Below are 20105 nucleotides of genomic sequence, written 5' to 3'. Positions count from 1 at the left end.
AGGAGCGCTGGGTTGGTAGTCAACTTTTTTGGGGGCTCCCAGTGTTGAAAAAAGAACGCAGTCCCGAAACGTCTCTTATCCATGTATTGTTCTCTGTATATGTATAGAGCAGCAGTGTTCTGGTGCTGGATATCTGCCAGGTGGCTGCATATGTGTTCTTCCACACCTTGACCAGGCATTACTGCCTTGACTCACAGGTCCACAGGGTGGACCATTTTGCCAAATCAGTCCTGCAGGATTTACTGTTGTGAACACCAATCCTCAAACCCTCCACCTTGCGGGTGGTACGACTTTGATATCTATTGAAAAGACGAGGTTTTTGAAGTTAGAATTCTCGATTAGAAAAACAAGTTACTTCCCTATGGTAAGGCGCTTTCTTTCAGCTTATCTTTCTGCAGATTCTTCATTGCCTGCTCCCTCACTGTTTTGTGATTTGGACTTCTAGGTGTATTAGGATTCCATGTTAGTCTATTACTCACACTCGTGTCTAAAGGTAGAGAATATGTTGTTGTAAGCGAATGTCAGCTCTGAGCTGTCACTTTTAGAAGAGGGACAAGGCCGCTATTGTGTCCGATAGTGCCACCTCAGTAACAGGAGACATTCTATAAACTATAAGTAACAGAATCACAATAAAGGTAAGGTAAGCAATATGTTCTGGGTTCTATAATTTGGTGTTTGTATAAGAATATTACAGCGCCATGTATTTGGAGCCCTACATTCTGGAGTGTATCAGATGCTCTGGGCTGTGTACCTTCTGCCCTGTACACTAAGAGGGCCATTTCTTGGGCAGCACGTCTATAGATGCGTAGAAAACAGTGTGTCCTATGCTATATATTATTTTTGTCTCTTGTGCTGAACAGTATGGACCGTTTATTCTGGAGAGTTTAGGTTTTTCTGTACCTTCTGCTGTGTATGCAGTGCCGTGAATAATTGCCATATTACTCTTCGAGGTACATAGCAGAGTTAAGAATAGTATTGCGATACTTTGCGATTGTGTTATTTGATATCCTGCTGCTACTTTTTTTCTAGGAAGATATTAGTGTACTCTATTTTCTGGCAACTAATTTGGTGGTTATAAAGAGCGGATTGGGGACCAGTCTACAAATTATCTTTGGTTTTAAAATGCCTTTTTTTTTTTTGTTCAAAATTTCTTTATTGAGAGTTTTGTATTTTTGGGTTCATTTGCACGTGGTACATCATTGTATTTTTGCTATTAATACATATTGTCAGGTGTACATGGGTATTCTGCCAATTTAAGCATGTTATAGAGCGACTCATACATCATATATCTCATGGTACAGGTAAGAAACATCGGCAGTACAAAAATTAAGCCTCAGTTGATCTTACTTAAGGTCTAGCCACCTGACCCATGACATATGACTATATAGGAGAGTTTCCCTAGGGGTATAGGCTGGTGTATTGCTCCCCACTCTATTCTGGTGTACCACACTGATTGGTGCCCGTGCATATGCTTCTATTATGTAAGAGCCTACTCGCTGGTAATGGGGGCAAACATAAACATATGAACTACATAAAGTGGGTGGAGGGTCTGTAGTGGGGTCCCGGGGGGCCAGCTGACTATATACACAGAATGATAAGGAACTGTTACATGGTGATGTCCATTCTTCTGTGGGAGATCAGCGGTGTCAGACTCGGGGGGGGGGGGGGGGCAGGCGGGCGCCGCGGGCGAGGGCAACAGGTCAAGGGTAGTATCCTCTATCGGCGGTCGGGGCTCCAGCTTAGAGTGGTCCTAGTACTTGCACAACCCGCACGTGGATGTATCTATTGCGTTATGGCATTCGCTTGCGCTATCGGGGACAGGGGTGGAGTGTGGGACTGAGATGGGGTAGCCCCTGGTGAGTTTTCGTGCGCTGTCTCCTGTATGAATTGGTATAGGAGTTGTGCCCATTCCATTGAAATGGGATATTTCCGGCCCCTTTCACCTCTTCCTCCCTTAGTGTTGCCTCCTCTGCCGCTCCCCATTTTTTGACCACGCCTATCCAGGCTGCCGCTGGGGGCCCTGCCGGCGCTCTCCAGTACATGGCTACACCCCGCTTTGCTAGGAACATAGCTAGGGATGCAAACCTGCACTGTACCTTCTCTGTCTTCCGCCTGCGGAAGATCCCGAATGCACAGGCCTCCCACGAGGCAATATGCTGGCGGTGGACTGTTGCCTCCAGAGCCCGAAATACCTCCCCCCAATATGGCTGAATTACAGGACAATCCCAAAACATGTGTTTGAAGTGCGCCGCGGGCGCTTGGCATGTAAATTGTGTATCTGGGTAGAAACGTGGAGCTTGTGAGGTGTTAAATATGCGCGATGTAATATATTGAATTGAATGTTTTTGAATGGGGCATTCTGCGAAACCTTCTTCGGGTACTCTAAGACCTTTTCCCATTCCCGGTCGTTCAGCACGCGTCCTATCTCATCTTCCCATTTTTGGCGGAGTGTTAATAACAGGGTTGTGGTTAGTTCTCTGATTGCTTTGTAATGCCAAGTGACTAAGTGCCTGCCCCTGCCCATACGAAGGATGGTGTGAAGTACTCGGTGTGTCGGAGGTTCCCCGTCGGTGAGATCCCAACATTGTTGTGCACTATCTATCAAATGTCTGTGTACCAGGAATTGTCCTGGGGGGAGGTCATGGTCGTTCTGCATTTGGGCATATGTCTTCAATTGTCCTTCCTCGAATAACGCCTCCACTTCCGTCACCTCACTCTCTGTCCATATCCGGAGAGCCCCGGATGTGTAGTTATTCTCTTTCTTTGGAAACCCTACTAATGGGAGTAAGGGGGAGTAAAGAGCCTGACCCCTAGACATGCGGTTTATGCGCATCATACATTTACGGGCAATCACCACTTGTACAGTGTGTGTGGTCACCGGTCTGGTGCCTGGCATCAGCAGTCGCCTAATAGCCGGGATAGGCAACTGACCATTATTAGTTACCAGCTCCTCTGCATGGCGTTCTGCTGTCCAGTGGGACAGCCACTGCAGCTATGCTGACAGAAAATAAGCTTCAAAAGAGGGGGCCCCCAATCCTCCCTGTGATGTGGGTAAGTAGAGGGTTCGCAAAGCTACTCTGTGCCCCCCCCCATATTAGTGATATTAGTGTTGTGAATAATGTGTCAAGTTTCTGGAAAAAGGAGCGAGGGGGTATCACAGGGAGATTAGCAAAGGTGTAGAGTAATTTGGGTACCAGAATCAATTTTGCTAATGCTACGCCTCCTATGGGGGCCAAGGGCAGAGTTTTCCAGAACGCCACTGCCGCACAAAGTCCCGCCAATACTTTGCGGTGGTTCCCATCGTAGAGGTCCTCAGGGGAATGGTATAGCCGCACCCCGAGATATCGGGGTGCCACCACACTCCAACCAAGCACCTGGGGTCCCGTTCGGATCTCCAGGGGAGCAAGGTGAGGGCTGAGAGGAAAAATCGTCGATTTCTCCCAATTGACTAGGAGCACGAATACCTCCGCAAAGTTCTCCAATATTGCCCATAGGTCGTAAGATCTCTTGTGAGGTCCGGCACATAAATTAAGAGATCGTCGGCACATAGCGATACACAATGCATCGTGTCCGCTACCGGGATACCCCAGGCGCCCCCACCCCCTGTCGCAAGCAAACGGCCAGTGGTTCCACTGCCAGAGCAAACAGCAAGGGGGACAGGGGGCACCCTTGTCTCGTCCCCCGCTCCACCCCAAGTGGGAATGAAATGTACTTTCCCACCCTTACCCGGGTAGTGAGGCCTTTGTAGGGAAGTTGTGTGTATGCCAGTAGGGTTGGGCCGACTTGCACCTTGTGGAGGGTATCGAATGAGTATGGCCATAAGAGTGTAATGACGGCCTTTTCCAGGTCTAGGATTAAGCAGGCTGCCTTAGGGAAATATTCCCACGCTCTGTCCTGTATGTGGAAGAGCCCTTGTATGTTCAGCGACACATTACGTCCAGGGTGAAAACCATTTTGGTTTGGGTGGATCAGCTGTGGGAGAACTTAGATATATCGATCGGCCAGTATTTTTCCTAATATTTTACAATCTGCATTGAGTAGTGTTATACTCCTGTATGAGGACGGCAGCGTAGGATCCCTGTTTGGTTTTGAGGAAGATTACTAGGGTGGATTCCCTGAGTGAACTGGGGAGTTGCGTCGCTTTAATGCATCGTCATACATTGATTCGAGGTGTGGGATACTAGGCAGGGGTAAGGAGTGAAGAAATTGGGTTAGTGCCAGGTGTGACGGCTGTGGTGGGGCCCGATAAATGTCTTTGTAATAGTTGTAGAAGATGTGTAAAATATCCCCCTGTGATTGCCTGAGGGCACGCGTCTTGTCCTGCAATGTCGTGATTGGTGGCATGTCCTTGGCTTGTTTTGCTAGTCATGCTAAAAGTGTGCCTACCCTATTCCCCTCGCGATGAACTCGGGCAGCACACCTTCTAAAATTGTATTTAAGAAGGGCGCCCATAGCTTCCGCATAGACTGTTTTTGCTGCCGCCACCTGTTCGGGAGTTGTGTCCCCTTTATCTAGCTGCTTCGTCAGGTCCGCCAGGCGCGTTTCTGCCGTTTGAAGTGATCGCTCCAGCACTTGTTTCACCCCTACTATGTGTTGGATGCAGTGGCCTCTTGCTTCGACCTTGAATGCATCCCATTCTACTGACCTGGATGATGCTGTATTTGCGTTTAGTGTGAAGTATTCCTGGATATGTGTGCCATGTGTGTGACAAAAAGCCTGATCCGTGAGGCATTCCCTGGGTAACTTCCATGTGGATATTGGGGGGGCGCGGTGGCCGCAATCTAAGGATCACAGCATGTGCATTGTGGTCATATAGCACCCTGCCTAGGTAGTTAGTGTGCTGTATTTGGGGAAGTAGTGTTGCTGAGCATAGAATTCGGTCGAGTCGTACCCTGAGAATGTGTGGTGCGGAGTAGAATGAGTATAGTTTAGCATTGGGATTTTTGTATCGCCAAGCATCTACCAGTGACCATTGGGTAACCCATTGTTGAAACTGCTCTGCCCGTTTCGGTGCAGGTGAACGTGCCGGCGGGGGGTGAGACCTATCTAGGTCGATGTCTAGGACACAATAGTAGTCCCCTCCCTATAACCACTGCATTTTTGTGTAGTGTGCTAGTACCCCTGTGAGGCGGGTCCAGTACTGCTCTTGCTCTATATTAGGGGAATAGATGCTGCCTTTTAGTAGATCCCTGCCCTCGAGCTGGCCCGCTATCAGAAAGTATCTACCCTCTTTATCTACCAACCTAGACTGTTCTCGAAATGGGAGCCCTGGCCTGATCCAGATCAGGGTTCCACTGGCAAATGCGAAATATGCTGTAGCACAGATGATCCCTCGTCATTTCTTACGTATGCGATCCACCTCTGTCCCTGTTAGGTGTCTCTCCTGGAGGAGCACTATCTGGGGTTGCAGTCTTTTCATATATGCATAAATCGCTTATCGTTTACTTGCCGTATGCATGCCCCTGACATTTAATGTTCCCACTTTTAGGTCCGTAGTAGGGACCCTAACTGTCATGTCTCTTGTTATCGGGGTAATGTCTCAAACAATGCGGCATCTCCCGGTCCCTCCCGCATCCCCCTACCGCCCGACTTCCAACCCCCTCAACCATACCATCACTCTGTGAATCATGTGCGCGTTCCCCCGGGTGTGTGGAAGGGTTATGCAACTGGGAGTGCATACTGTAACTTAACGGGAAACCATCATAACTAAGAGGATCTATCACTCGGGGCGATACGTCCAAACTGCACAACATGTGCTAACTCTGGTTCGTTATGTGGGGGAAGTGGTCTTCAGCTTCCGCCCGCCGCTGTCGCTGCAGCCGCCTGGTCGTTGACTATATCAGGTAGGCGCCCAACTATGTCCCAATCAATCCACACCATGTAGTGTAGCCTGATGGTAGGGGGGGATTGTCCAGTTATCCGGGCTCCTGGTTTGTCCACCATCCTTACGTCGTGGCTCCCCTCAAGTAGGGGGCATAGCAGGTTCGGAGGTCATCCAATGCCATAGCCTGACGTGTCAGGTTGAGAGCGTCAGAACAAAGTGTCTGCCGTGTGGGGGGTCACCAGCGGTGGAGTCATCGAGCCTTCTCTCAGAGTATGTCCGTCGCTACTCTCTTCTTCTGATGTGAAGATGTGCGGGCCTCATTCGCCATCCAAGCTGTTTCCCGGGAGTCCCAACTGTAGAGCCATCTGCAGTGCCTTCCGGCGTTCTGCGATGATTTGCGCAAGATCTGGAGAGTTCTTGGTGGAGGAGTCTGAACGCACGCTTAGCTGGGTGAGTGTGACCTTTTTCTGCTGTTGCGTTGGTGGCCTGAGGACCGACTGGCCGGTGTCCTACAGCGGTTGTTTTCAGTCGTCAGGTGTTGTTCAATCCATTCACTGGCCACCGCTGGGTCCGAGAAAAAATGTGTGGTTCCGTCATGGATAATCTTCAGATGGGCTGGGAATAGGAGTGCATATTGGACATTCTTCTGCCGCAGGGTTCGCTTGACGCCTAAGAAGGTGGACCTTTGCTATTGCACTGGCCTGGAATAGTCCAGGAATAACATAACCTGTTTGTCCTCCACCCGGAGTGCACCCCTTTTCCTTGCGGCTCGGAGGATAGTTTCCCTGTCCTGATAGTGGAGCAACTTCAAAAGAAAAGGCCTCGGGGGAATCCCAGGGCTGGTTTACGAGACGGTACACGGTGTGCCTGCTATATGGAGAAAAATGGGTTCAGTTCACCCGCTGGTGTGAACGTTGCTATCCAGTTTGCGATGTATTTGAAAGGATTAATTCCCTCCACTCCCTCCGTTAAATTTATGATGCGGATATTACTTCTCCGTGATCTACCTTCTAAATCATCCGTTCTGCTTTCTAGGATCTTCACCCGAGTTTGTAGGTCTTTCAGGGAGTCTTGCTGTTGTCGCACTGGTTAGTTCCAGACTTTGCAGCAAAGTTTTGCCCAACTTCACTTTATCCGCCAATTTCCTGTAGTCGTCCCTGAGTAGATTAAGATCCGTGGCCAGCTCCCCGAATTTATGCTCCATTGTCACTCTTGAATGTTCGATTGCCGCCAAGACTTTGTCTGATTTTGATTACATGTTGTCTGATCCCGTCGAGCCCCCTCTCCCCCCGCAAGCACGGTCTGGGAGGCGGGGGACTGCGCTCTCAGGGGTCCTGGGGCCTCTGCGGTGTTCGTTGCCCGTTGGCGTCCCATGACGTCAGTGCCCACTGCCCACAGAACCGCGGTTACTCTCGCCCGTAGACAGTTCTTTCCAGGTTCACAAACATACAAACGCTTGCAACTTGTGTTATATTTTCTCAATGCTCTTTTTACCAGTTCCCACACAGCTTTTGTTGTTTTCGCCCTGTACAGTTCCTCTGAGCGCTGCACTTCCGTTTTACCAGTTTGTTTATGTGCTTCACTTCACTGTCTCCTCCCTTTACCTGATAGCTAGCTGCTCACGTTACCTATGGTTTTCACAGGAGGGGGGGGGGTTGTCTCTTGGTGTTTCCCTGGCTTCCTCATAGCATGGTGCTGAAGTAAGCAGTTTGTCCGTGTCACTTCATTATACTGTTTTTTTTGGTTGTATGCAATTGCTTCGATCAGTATAAGTCCCTATACCATAGGGCAGATTCCACCTGCTTCAAGAAGCAGTCCAATGAAACTAACAAAATTCCTCCAGTCAAAAATCAAGATCCAGTGTTTTTATCTCTCTTTTTACCTCCTGTATCTTTCCTATAGGTCTTCTATTGACTTTGACACTGTGATATCCAGTTCCTGAGAAAGGCGTGGCGCAGCGGCCAGGGAGTCTGACTTCGGACCTCAGGGTTCGATCCCCGGCTCCGGCAGCAGGTTAGCCCAGCACCATGTGACTCGGTGTAATAGCTTGCTTAATCTTCCCGACGGCCCCCAGCGCTGGGACACCTCACCGGAGGTAGCAGTGCTCTTTACAAATGCTGGTATTTCATTTCATTTCATTTATTTCATGGAAGGTGTGTAAGCATTGGGTGATCGGTCTCCCCCGACGGATTCCGACTCATCAAGGCCCAACTCTGATGCCTTATATCAGTTACAGACAGGGCACGAGTCCTAAAAAGAGAAGTGGGGGGACGCTGTCACCGGAAGTGATGTCACGACAGGAAGTTACATCACGAAAGATGTGCTCCGATCTCGTCCCAGAGAGGCCAGAGTAAAGTCTAGCTGTTTGGCAGGGGAGACGGCGTCCTCCCGGTAAAATGAGTGGGGGGACGCCGTCCACCCGCGTGGTATCCCGACTCGAGCCCTGGTTACAGAGGAGTACCTCGAGTGGGGTCGCATAAGTTTTGACTTCACTGTGGGGGAAATACACAGGGCTAACCAGAAACATAACATGGGCAGGGCAGCAACACTATGCGAATGTTCCTGCAAATCATATCGCGAAGCGCGTAGCGCACAGCAAACTGCATATATCATTCCATGTATAAGGCCATGAGAATTTAACTTCCTGTGCAGGGGAGCTGCACACCAGCTCTTAAATGTAGAGCCCTACAAATCTCAGCTTGTGTTCCATAGGGCTGTGAATACATACACTACCCCTTGTGCATACAGCCTTACAAGGATTCTCTTCTAGGCACTTACCCTCTGATTCACATCCCTCTGAGCTCTGGGCCCCGATAAACCCACCCACTATGCACACAAGAACCAACCGGCCTATCCTGTGCAAACCATCCTATGCGCCCTGCAAATCCCACCCTACATCTACACATGGCACTGCAATCTGCCCATCTGTGCAAGGAATGGCGGCCAACACCTCAACTAGCATGGGACACTGCAAACCAATTCCACAGGCATTTGGTCTGTGCTCAAAATCATACTCCAATAAGCACTGAGATCTGCTAATGTTGCCATAAGCCTGACCAGTAACTGCGAAATGGAAGTAAGTAACCAAAACGTAACTGAGGAAACACGGGATTAAGCAGTAGACAAACAAGGACGACACGTTCTGCATTTCTAGCCATGGAAGTGCAATATCCCAGTCTCCTCCCCAAAGCCAATCGTTCCCAGGGCTCTATAAGAATTATTCGCGTTGGAGATGAATGAACAGGCATCTCACCTATTGCGGTACACTTCTGCCCGCGAGTGGCCAAAGAATCTGCTCACTGGCTGACTCTCATCTTGATCCTGATATCTGTACCTTCCAGTCAGTAAACCAGCTAGAAACCAAAGAAAGAAATAAGATAGAAGCATGAAACGAACATCAGAGCAGAATAGCAAACAGCTGTGAACCAACGAACACCATTTATGAACAGAACAGCAGACAAAAATGTGAACAGAATAACTTTTCTTCAGTCAGTGACGTTATTCCCTTAAAACCAGGCGTATCATAAGTGACATTAAATGCTCTGAGACGCCCCCTGCAATGACATAATCACATGACCTTTAATCTCCAAAATGGCATCATAGGGAGGGACTCTAAATGACCAACGGCCCTAAAGGCATCGCAGGATATGACTTTCACTGGGGTTAAAAAAAACTACAATAATTGAAAGTATACAATGCTTCACTTACTGACCTTACATTAACTAGGATTTTGCCATGTCTTGCCAGTAGGCCAGCGGACCCAGCGGTCATCATATACATGATGTGCAAGATGCAGGGTTAGATCCCTAGGACAACATAATATGCCTGGTATAGCCTCATATACTCAGGCACAGCCCGGTATGGCCAGGTACACTTAAATGCCCCATATGTCCAGTTACAATTACAACACACCCAGGTAAAGCCTCACACGCCTCAACACAGCCTTGGTTGCCATGTACACTCACAGGCCAACTTCAAATTTCAATTGGTCTGGCCTTAAATACCCATATCCTGTGCAACCTCATACTTCCTGCCATCCTCCTCCAGGTCACTTTTTAAAGAGCTCATTCCCTTGTTGTGAGGGTGAACATTGGTGGCAGCTGGTCCGGGTACTGGAGCGCGCAAGGTAACTCCTGCAGCCTCACATCTCCCATTTTACCTAAAGTGGTGCAGCGCAAACTGATGGGGCCCCTCTGTAGAGATTGCTGAGGAGGCCCCTGAATGACTTGGGGCCCTGGGGACCCATTCCCCGCAAGTGCCTCGTTACACCCCTTTCTCCTGCTATAATGCAATAGGCACTGGGGAGGCTGGGATGTTTTCCAGTGCCACCCACTTTAGGAGTCAGAGGCTGGAATGTGGAGGGCTACTGAATAATGTGGGAAGGAGCCACCAATGAGGATCCCCTCCATCTGTTGCAGTTGCATCCAACATCATTTGTGGTACCTCTGAAGGGTGAGGACGCCTGGTGCTTATTCTGCTTGTTCTTGGTGCGGCTACAACACAGACTGCTTGGCAGACTTTTGCTGTGCCTTCTTCTGCCACATCTTGTTGAAGTGGCAGAGAGAAGAAACATTTCCGTTGCTTGCTAGCACCAGAGCAGAAAAGAAGAGGTATTTTATTATGGGAGGCAGGTCCCTATACTAACGTCTGGAGACAAACGTCTTGTCCAGCTGGCAATCGCAATTTTTGGGAACCACCAATTTTAGATAACCCACATTAATAATGTTATCACCTGATGTCCCTTGTTGGACTCTCTGCGTTGGCCCGCAAGGTAAATGATCTAGTTTTGCTTTTGTTAAAATCCATAAAATGTTATTTATTAAAAAAAAAATAAGGTTACCCAAACCGTCTCCATTACCGCTCCTCACTTTGTCATCGACTTGTTTGCCCCATCCGCTCTCACTCCACATGCACTCATGGCCTCACAGCCCTTAGATCACACACCCACACACATGCCACAACCACACTATTTAGAATATTTACTACCAATCACTACATAACCATGTGTGAGATTGCTTTCTCTCAGTTACAATGTAGAGAGATGCTGAAACCAAGAGTTGTGCAGACTTTTCTTTGATCTGTTCAACTAAACATTGAAACACAGCTAAGACAAGGTGAGAAATGAGGACGGTCGCCGTTGGAATCTGGACTAAAACATTCAGGGGTCAAATGTTTTAAAAAGCACTGTCTATTAAAACTGCAGGAGTCCAGAAAGGAACCACTAGTGGTAACCCCCATTCTTGGTCCCAACCACATCTTCCCTTTGTTGTTATTGAGCTAGAGGGGAGACAAAGGGTGGCAACAAATGAAGGTAAACATGGCTCTCTGAGAGACATTTCTGACTGATGTCACTGCAATCTCTCATAATCATTAACCAGCTTTCTATCAGAACAATGACGTTCAGCCACCTTTGTTTTTAGGTCGAAGCCTACCAGAGAGCAGAGCTGTCTGGTTGTGAAAATACTTTTTGTGGACATTCTGAAAGCTTTCCTGGTAATGCATTTGGCTTACCATTGGTTGTATGGTTTGTAACTCAAATTAATGACATTCTATTTGCTGGCTTTATTTGTTTTAGGATGTCCAGCTTGAGGTAGTCCCTCCTGTTGAGCATGCCCTGTGTACAATATTCTTCTAAGTGCTTGCTTTATGCAAACCGGCCTGTAAATTTGGTTCTGATGTTATTTTGCTGCGCGTTCAGAGACAGAAGTCAAATGTCAGGCTCTTCTGAGAGACTTTGGTACTTACTTTTCTTTCTCTGACTTCAAAGTGAGAGTATTTATGCAGTAATGTTGCTGGGGTTGTGGCTTTTTTCTAGCACACAATAAAAGTTAGATGGTTGTAAATTAGCTGTGCAGCTATTTCTGAATATAGCTGAATTAGGAAAGCAGCTATGAAGCACATTCTTTGGAAATTTTGAAGAGTAATGGAAAACAATATTTTAATATGATCAAAGCAAATCAATGCATTAGCTGATGCCATTTACATTATTGTTTGTTGCCAATGAAGTTTTATCAGGAAAACTGTTTGTCTGTGCAAATGCAAGGGTCATTTCAATTGAAAATGTGTTGTTTGTAATGGCAGTGTGCTACCACACCATGCATACTCCACTTTATACCACTCCACTCTACTCTACTCTGTACCAATGCACTCTATGCCACATCACTCTATGCTACTGTACTGCATTCCACGCCAATGCACTCTATGGCACTACACTTTAAGCCACTCTACTGTGCACCACACAAATCTACGCCACTGCACTCTAAGCCGCTCCAATCTACGCCTCTCCACTGTACACTACCCCACTCCATGACAATACACTCTATACCACTCTACTCTCTACACCACTCCAGGCCAATCCACTTGTCACTACTGAACTCTACACCACTCTACTCTGCAGCACTGCACTCTACGCCAATGCACTCTACTTTGTACCACTGTACTCTATGCCACTGCACTAGATACCACTGAACTCTAACATTCTATTCGGCGCCACTGCACTCTAGGCCACTCTACTCTGTATTACGACACTCTATGCTACTGCAATCTACACCACTGTACTTCACTTTACTTTATTTTGTATCACTGCACTCTACGCCACTCTACTCTTCAACATTCCACTCTATGCCATGCACTCTAGTCTGCACCACTCTAATCAATGCCATTACACTCTACACCAAATCCACCCTGACACTGCACTCTATGCCACTCTACACCATTACCCTCAACGTCACTGCACTTTTAATCTCTATTCTACTCTCCACCACTTTACTCTACGCCACTGCACTATGCAACTGCTCTCTATGCCACCCTACTGCACACCACTAAACTAGGACACTCTAATCTGCAACACTACACTCTCTGCCACTCTACTCTGTACCACGGCTCTCTAAGCCAATGCACTTTACACCCTACACTCTACTCCACTCTACATCACTCCACTCTACTCTTCAACATTCCACTCTATGCCAAGCTAGTCTGAACAACTCTTATCAATGCCACTGCACTCTACACCACTTCATTCTGCACCACTTCACTCTACTCTGTGCACTGCACTCTATGCCACTCTACTTTGCACCGCTTCACTTTTAGCCACTTTACTCTGCACCGCTTTAAACTATGCCAATGCACTCCACACCAATGCACTCTACGCCACTGCATTCTGCACCACTCAACTCTACGCCACTCCTCTGTTATAAACTCTGTCACTCTATTCAACTGTACGCCACTCCACTCTATGCTACTGCATTTTAGGTCACTCTATTGGTTGTACGTGATCAAAAAACACATCCTCAACTACGCATGTATGCCTTTACCACACCATTTTTTACCTTTACCACGCATGCCTTTACAACAAACATGTAAGTATCTTGCAGGTAAGTATAAAGCCTTTTATATACACCTGCAGACGTGTTTGTGTATATATATCAGGGCATGGGTGTTTAGGTGGGTACGGGTATTTGGGGAGCAAGGGAATTATTAGGGTTTAGGGTGGGTAGGGGTATTTCGGTGGCAAGTGTATTTTTAGGGTTTAGGGAAGGAAGGGATATTTGGGTGGTAACACACACACACATAAAACATAACTCCGTTGGTGGGAGACTAGCAACCCTCACAGGGCAGCAGCCTCAGCATGTGGGAACGGATCCCTGCCAAACATTACTCCACTGTTCCTCAGAGAAGAATAACGCTGTACGCCCAATTCTGGTGGGAATTATAAAGTATTTTATTTTTCAAAAATGGAAGGCCTCTTCTTACCTACTTGTTTTGGCTCTCACAAACGAGCCTTGCTCATGGCTCATGCGAGCAAGGCTCATTTATGAGAACCAAAAAGTGTAGGTCCGTGGCGGCCTGTCATTTTTGACAATGTGTATGGAAAAGACATGCCTGATAAAGGCATATGTGTTAAGGATGTGTATTAAGGATGTGTGGTAATGGTATTGTGTGGTAACAGCCGTGTTGTAAAGGTTGTTTCCCCACTCTACGCCGCTGCATTCTACACCACTCTACTCTGGTGTAGAGTGCATTGGCATAGAAAGGAGTGGTGTACTCTACGCCTCTGCACTCTATGCCAGTCCATGCGACTCCCTTCTTTGCCACTCCACAACATGCCACTCTATGCCACTCCACACAATGCCACTCTATTCTAGGCCACTTCACTCTATTCAACGTCACACCACTTTACTCTATACCACTCCAAGCCATTATACTCTACTCCACACCACTCTATGCCATGACACTCCATTCTGTTCCACTTCACCCTAAACCACTCCACTCTACGCAACTCCACTCTGGTGTATGCCACTCCACTCTACCCTACTCCTCTCTATGCCACTCCACTCTGCTTCAAAATAGTGATGATCTTTATGTTAATGGGTGAGAAGCTCCTCTAAGGCCACTTACTTCAAAACCTCTTCGTTTTTATTGTACTTGATGCTCCCATTGATTGGACAGGGAACACCTATTGCTTGCTTTTGTAGGCTATATTCAAAATCAATAAAGATATTTTGTTTTCAAACATTCAGTATTTAGCAGCCGGTACATTATTCTGAACTTCTTTATCCCTTACTAGACGATGAGTGTTAAAACATTTGTCTGAACCCTCAAACACTAATACAGTGGATACAGGACCACTCATCCACACCAACCCACGAATACAAGAATCAAATTCATGAAGTACGTAGACATCTCCTCTACATCCATCACCTGCCACAGAAACAGACAATCAGATTCACAGGTGAAAGAGAAACCTCAGGCTCACCACCCTCCTCCATACAATTTAGCCCTTACCAGCCAAGGGACTGTAAGCATAGAATCGGATACCCAGGTGGCGCAGGCATGGCAGAAGCTCTGTCTCCACCTGCCGAGTGGTTGCATTGTACATTCCCTGAAAGGAACATGGAAATATCAGACAGGTGAACTTTAAAGAAATGCACTTTAATGTTTGATGTGGCCCTGATTTGCACTTTAGTTCACAGGTGTGACTATTCTATCAAATTGATTGGCTGCTAGATGCCATCCGCTAGAAAAGGGGGTGGTGATGAACAGAGTGTCTGAATTAAGCAGACCACTCTTACCCAGTACAAAGATCAGGGCTTGATCCATCACCGTTTTTTAGCTCACTGCATCATCCCAGCTCAGAACCTGGCTACATGCAAATTAGTCTGTCCCTGGCCCAGTGCATCATGGGAACAGGGCAGACCAGACTACCAAGCCAATTCTTCACTGGAAAGGAGACAAGCTTCCGGGGTGTTCTGTTTAATTCAGATACTCTGTCCATCACCACCCCCTTTTCTGAATCATCCGCTAGATGCCATCCACTCATGCTCAGGATCAGCTAGTCATTCTACTGCGATTGTAAATCCAGGACAACACATCACAGAAATTCTTTGCAACACTGCAGTTGCCTAGCAGTGTAAAGTATCTTTTTTTTGTCCTCATAAGCACGTCTGCATCTTAGTCAAATGTATAAGCAAAAAGGTTTCTGTCCTTTGCTACTCAGAACAAAATGCAGGGGTTTGGGTTTACGTAAAGGAAGGCATAACCTCTGTAGGGGTCATTTACAGAAAGAAGACATTTCTGCAATATTTTTCTACAAGCAGAAAAAAAGGTATTTTGTGACTTGTGAATCTCCTTTTCAATTTGGTCTTCCGACGTGAAGAAATAGGATACAATTTAAACAATAAATCCTGCACTGCGGCAGTGCAGAGAGGCTGATTCCACTGAGAGATCCGAAGAAAAGCGCCTCTAGCGTCTAACAGTGGATACATAGAAAGTGGTTCTTGTGGTATAGTTGCCCGAGACCTACCCTCCTCTGCAGGATAGGTCTTGTACGACTATAGACGCGGTCCTCGCCTCACTTAAGGGGCGTTTTCATCCGATCTCTGGGTGGAAGCAGCCTCTCAGCACCGCAGCAGATGCAGCATTTATTGTTTAAGTTGGTACCCTTGTTCTTCACGCATCTTTTTGGCCCCCACATTCTTTGTTTGGAGGGTAGCTATCAGCCCAGTCTTGGTGAAATGCCATTCACCATCCTGGCACACTAGGCATGAAACATGTGGACCTTACTCCCTACAGACTTTAGCTATTAGGGTACAATATCACCTCAGATTGCTTCTCTGTTTTTAACGAGTCAAGGGACTACTACTTCATTAAAATCTCTTTGGTTCCCTTAGACCCCTTTTAATATGGCCTCTTCACCACCCTATGTCACTGCCTCACTTTTAACCCGGCATACGGCTTTATGATCAGAAGATCTCCCTCAAAGAGCCCCCAGTGAGGGGCCTGTAAAGTTGGCGGGCGCTAGCCCGCATACTAGGACACCAACCACACCGACACAGTTATGGCTTCGGGCACATGCGCCAGGCCCCTTTTATTGACAGGGTTAACTGACTGGTGACCCCTGTGGTGGGTGGGAATAAAGTGTGTGGTGGGTGGGAATAAAGTGTATTACATTTGAGGGCAGAACAGTAGAGCGTGTCTAGCTAGACACAACATGTAAATGTAAATGTAAATGTATAGGCATTTATATAGCGCACTACTTACCCGTAGGGTCCCAAGGCGCTTCGACCGCTGCGAAACCCTTCCTGGCTTCCCTGAGAGATGGTCCCTTAATGGGTATCTCCAGGGTGAGACCAGGCATCCCCGGCGGTCTGGTGGGGCCGTTAGTGAAGATGAGGCAAGCTAATGCCCAGAGTTGCCGAGTGTGATCGCTGATCAGAGTGGGCACCGAGGCGAGAGAATTATCGAGTCCGCTGACCCTGGTCCAGAAACCTGCCGCGCCGGGAATCGAACCCTGGTCCCGGCCGTCCTCTGCTCTCGGGTCTGCCGCCTCTAACCAGTGAGCCACACTACTTAATCCCCCCCACCTTAATGAAAAAGAAATGGAACAAAAGTCCAACCTGGAGGAAAAATAAACAAACAAGTAGTATTAATTGAGTTTCTTCAGGCCGTCAGCCAGGCCTCACTGGAGCTTTGGACCGCATGGTCATGATGTTTTAGTTGACCTTGCTGAAGTGTTTTAGACCGGTCTGGTCTCGCAGTGTCGAATTCAATGTACAGAGTCCAGCCTCAGTTCATTGGGAGCTATGGTGAAGTCCACTCTGGAAGATCTCTGTGTGTGAGGCCTCCCTCTCCTGGTTTTCGGGTGACCGGTCTTCGACTATGGCCTCCCTGCTACCTGTGTGTGTTGAGGAGCTGCCGCATTTCTCCCGTTCGGACTCCCTTTTCACAGGAACTCGCTGAGGCCCCTTGACCTTGGGTTTCCGCGTTACCATGTGGGCTGTGCGGGCATTTGCGTAGGCCACCCTTAGGGATTGCTGCAGAACTCCCCTCAGGGCCGCGGCCTAGTCTCGCGTAATTCCAGGGGTGGATCTTCCAATGGCCGGGTGCGCTCTACTTTGGTATGCTGCAGGTTGACAGGGCGCGCACAGACGGTTCCTGGGTGGCTTGTTCATGGAACTCCGGTTATCTGGAGTGTATATTCACGTTGCGGGAACACTCAGTGGACTCGCAACTGATGTTCCCGGCAGGGAAGGTGTGCCCTGATCTGACCAGGTCTCGTTTCCAGTGGTGGTTGGCTCGTGGTCACAGTCTGGGACTTCCCCCTCTGCCAGTTGACATGGGTTGGTGTCCATGTTTTCTGATGCCGGCAGGTCAGGAGTCCTGGCATCCACTTTCTTGAAGATCAAGATGTTGCGGGTGACCTCCTCCGTTCCTCTTCTGGTGGTTATCATGAAGCTGGCCCTGCGAACAACTGTCCAGGACCTATGTTCGAATGTAAGCCGGAATTTGCTTCATGGGTACTTCTCCTTGATATAGATGTCTCTCGCTTGAATGACAGACATCCGGGCCCGTCGGTTGGCACTGGCCTGCTCATTGGAGCTGGTCCTGTTGGCTAGGGTCTTTTCCGTGTCGATCTGGGACGGGGTCCAGCTCAGGTGATGTGGGATAGTGTCTCGCACTACTCGGCCCATGCTTGCTGGTCCTGGAGCTGCATCAGTCGTGAGATGGGGCGTCAAACGGTATTCCCTCAGGAAGCTGTATATGGCCCCCTTGAGCAGTAATCCATCGGCATGCGCAATGCGTATCACTTTGTTGAGAGTACGCATGAATCTCTCTACTTCCCCATTTGCCTGAGGCCAGTGTGGGGGCACTTTCCGGTGTTGGATCCCTCAGGCTTTAAGATAGTCCGCAAACTCCTGTCTCTGGAAGGGTGGACCGTTGTCTCTCTTCACCACTTCGAATATTCTGTGGGTAGCGATGGTCTTCTCAAGCTTGGTGATGACCTCCACGGCTGTCTGACTTCCCACAATCTCAACCTCAGGGTATTTCGTGTAGTCATCGATGATTACCAGAGCATAGCGTCCATCTGGGAGGTGTCCAAAGCCTACACTCACCCGCTCCCATGGTCGTTGAGGGTTCTCCTCCGTGATGACGGGGTGAGGGCGATCTGGTTGGCCTGCTGCCTGGCACCATGCGCATGCCCTGACTGTTTGTTCAACCAGTGGGTCCATTCCTGGGAACCACACCTTGGCTCTCAGTCAGCTCTTTGTTTTCACCATGTCTTGATGTCCCCTGTGTGCGAGGTCCACTGCCTGTTGAGCCAGACTTGATTGTATCACTAGCCGCGGGCCTCGGAGCAGACACCCGCTGCTATCAACCGAAAGTTCATCTTTGACTCGCACAATTGATTCCAGGACAGTCTTTGCTTGTGGTGTTCTTCGGGTCATTGTGGATTGAATGGGCAGCCAGTCATTTGATTGGACTGCGCTTACGGCCAGTTGCAGGCACTCATCCCTCCGGGTAGTTTCTAAAGTGGTCTCGAGACTCATGAGCAGTGGTTGGGATCTTTCAGATATAAGACGGACATATTATTCTGTGTCATTGGCAACCTCTTCTTCCGCTTTGGTTGCCGCCCTGGGGTGCCTCGAGAGGTAGTCCGCTGGGTTGGACGAGCCCGGTTTGTACTCCACCCGGTAGTCGTATCCCTGTAGTTGAAGTATCCACTTTTCAATCCTCGGCTGAGGTTTGGACTCTGATCCTTGAAACAAGGGGATAAGGGGCTTGTGGTCTGTGGACACTGTGAGTGGATGGCCATACACGTAGACGTGGAAATGCCGACAGGCCCAGTGGATGGCGATCGCTTCTCGTTCAATTTGCGAGTATCTCTGTTCTGTGTCCGTCAGGGACCAACTCGCATACGCTATTGGGGCCCACTCTACGTTCTCTTGCAGTTGAGTGAGTACTGCTCCAAGTCCCTGGGGGCTGGCGTCCACAGCGACGTTGTGTCTGCTGACCAGTGCTTAATTTGTGCCGGTGCTTTCAGGTGCTTAGCACCGGCACTTATTTCTTAGGGCCGGGTCTACGCGTGATATGGATTTGTGCATAACATATTTAAATTTTTCGACGCAGTGGCTACCATCCTTAATATGCCTGGTTGAGGTCCCGTAAATGAACATGTTAAGGATATCAACACATACATTCCTTTAAACAAAGATCCGACCGAAGAGTACCAAAAAATCCTATCAACCATTCTAGACCATGCACTAACCTTGCAATGGATTGACGAACAAACCAAAAACTTTTTGAAGACCAATTATCCGCGCAGACCCAGGCTATACATGCTGCCAAAAATTCACAAAAATGACAAAACACCACCTTTCAGACCCATCGTGTCAGCTTGCGGATCAATATCAGAAAGTATAGGTAAATACGTGGACTGGTTTCTGCAACCGATAGTACAAAAAACTCAAACCTACATTAAGGACACAACTACATTTTTGAATTTACTAAGAACCATCGTACTTGACAAAAACACTGAATATTGGCTATGCACCATTGATGTGGTATCACTGTATACCTCAATACCACACAACGAAGGTCTAGAAGCATTAGAATGGAATCTATTAAGAGAAGAGAATTGTGAAGCGAATAAAATCTTTCTGCTTGAATTGATGCACTTTGCACTTTACCACAGTTACTTTGAATGGAAAAAAACTTTTATAATCAATGCACCGGCACTTCAATGGGCTTTGGGGGGCCCCCCTCATATGCTAATCTGTACATGACAAAATTTTAACATGACCACATTCTGAACAATACTAACTGGACTGAAAATCTAACAATATTCAAAAGATATATTCATGATCTACTTCTAATCTGGAAGGGAGACAAGGAACAACGATTAACCAACATTTGCATCTTAAACCAACTCAACCCCAGAATCAAATTCACACATACCATCAACAACAATACCATATCATTTCTGGATGTACAGATCAAAATC

The 20105-nt window shown here is 47.9% G+C and overlaps 1 protein-coding gene across 1 annotated transcript in view; it reads right to left on the bottom strand.

Moving 5' to 3' along the window:
• LOC147710831 (aflatoxin B1 aldehyde reductase member 2-like) overlaps nt 1-20105 on the bottom strand; it is a 219019-nt gene that overhangs the window by 178174 nt on the left and 20740 nt on the right. Inside the window, exons 2-3 of the mRNA XM_086919393.1 lie at nt 14609-14705; nt 9078-9177 (exon numbers count right to left, since the gene is read on the bottom strand). Of these exons, the coding sequence (XP_086775519.1) occupies nt 9078-9177; nt 14609-14705 (197 nt within the window). The remainder of the gene's footprint in view (nt 1-9077; nt 9178-14608; nt 14706-20105) is intronic.

The sequence above is a fragment of the Lissotriton vulgaris genome, chromosome 5 (genome assembly GCF_964263255.1).
Source record: "Lissotriton vulgaris chromosome 5, aLisVul1.2, whole genome shotgun sequence".
Lineage (NCBI taxonomy): Eukaryota > Metazoa > Chordata > Amphibia > Caudata > Salamandridae > Lissotriton > Lissotriton vulgaris.
The sequence above is the reverse complement of the archived record's forward strand: the minus strand, read 5'-3'. Positions and strand labels throughout refer to the sequence as shown.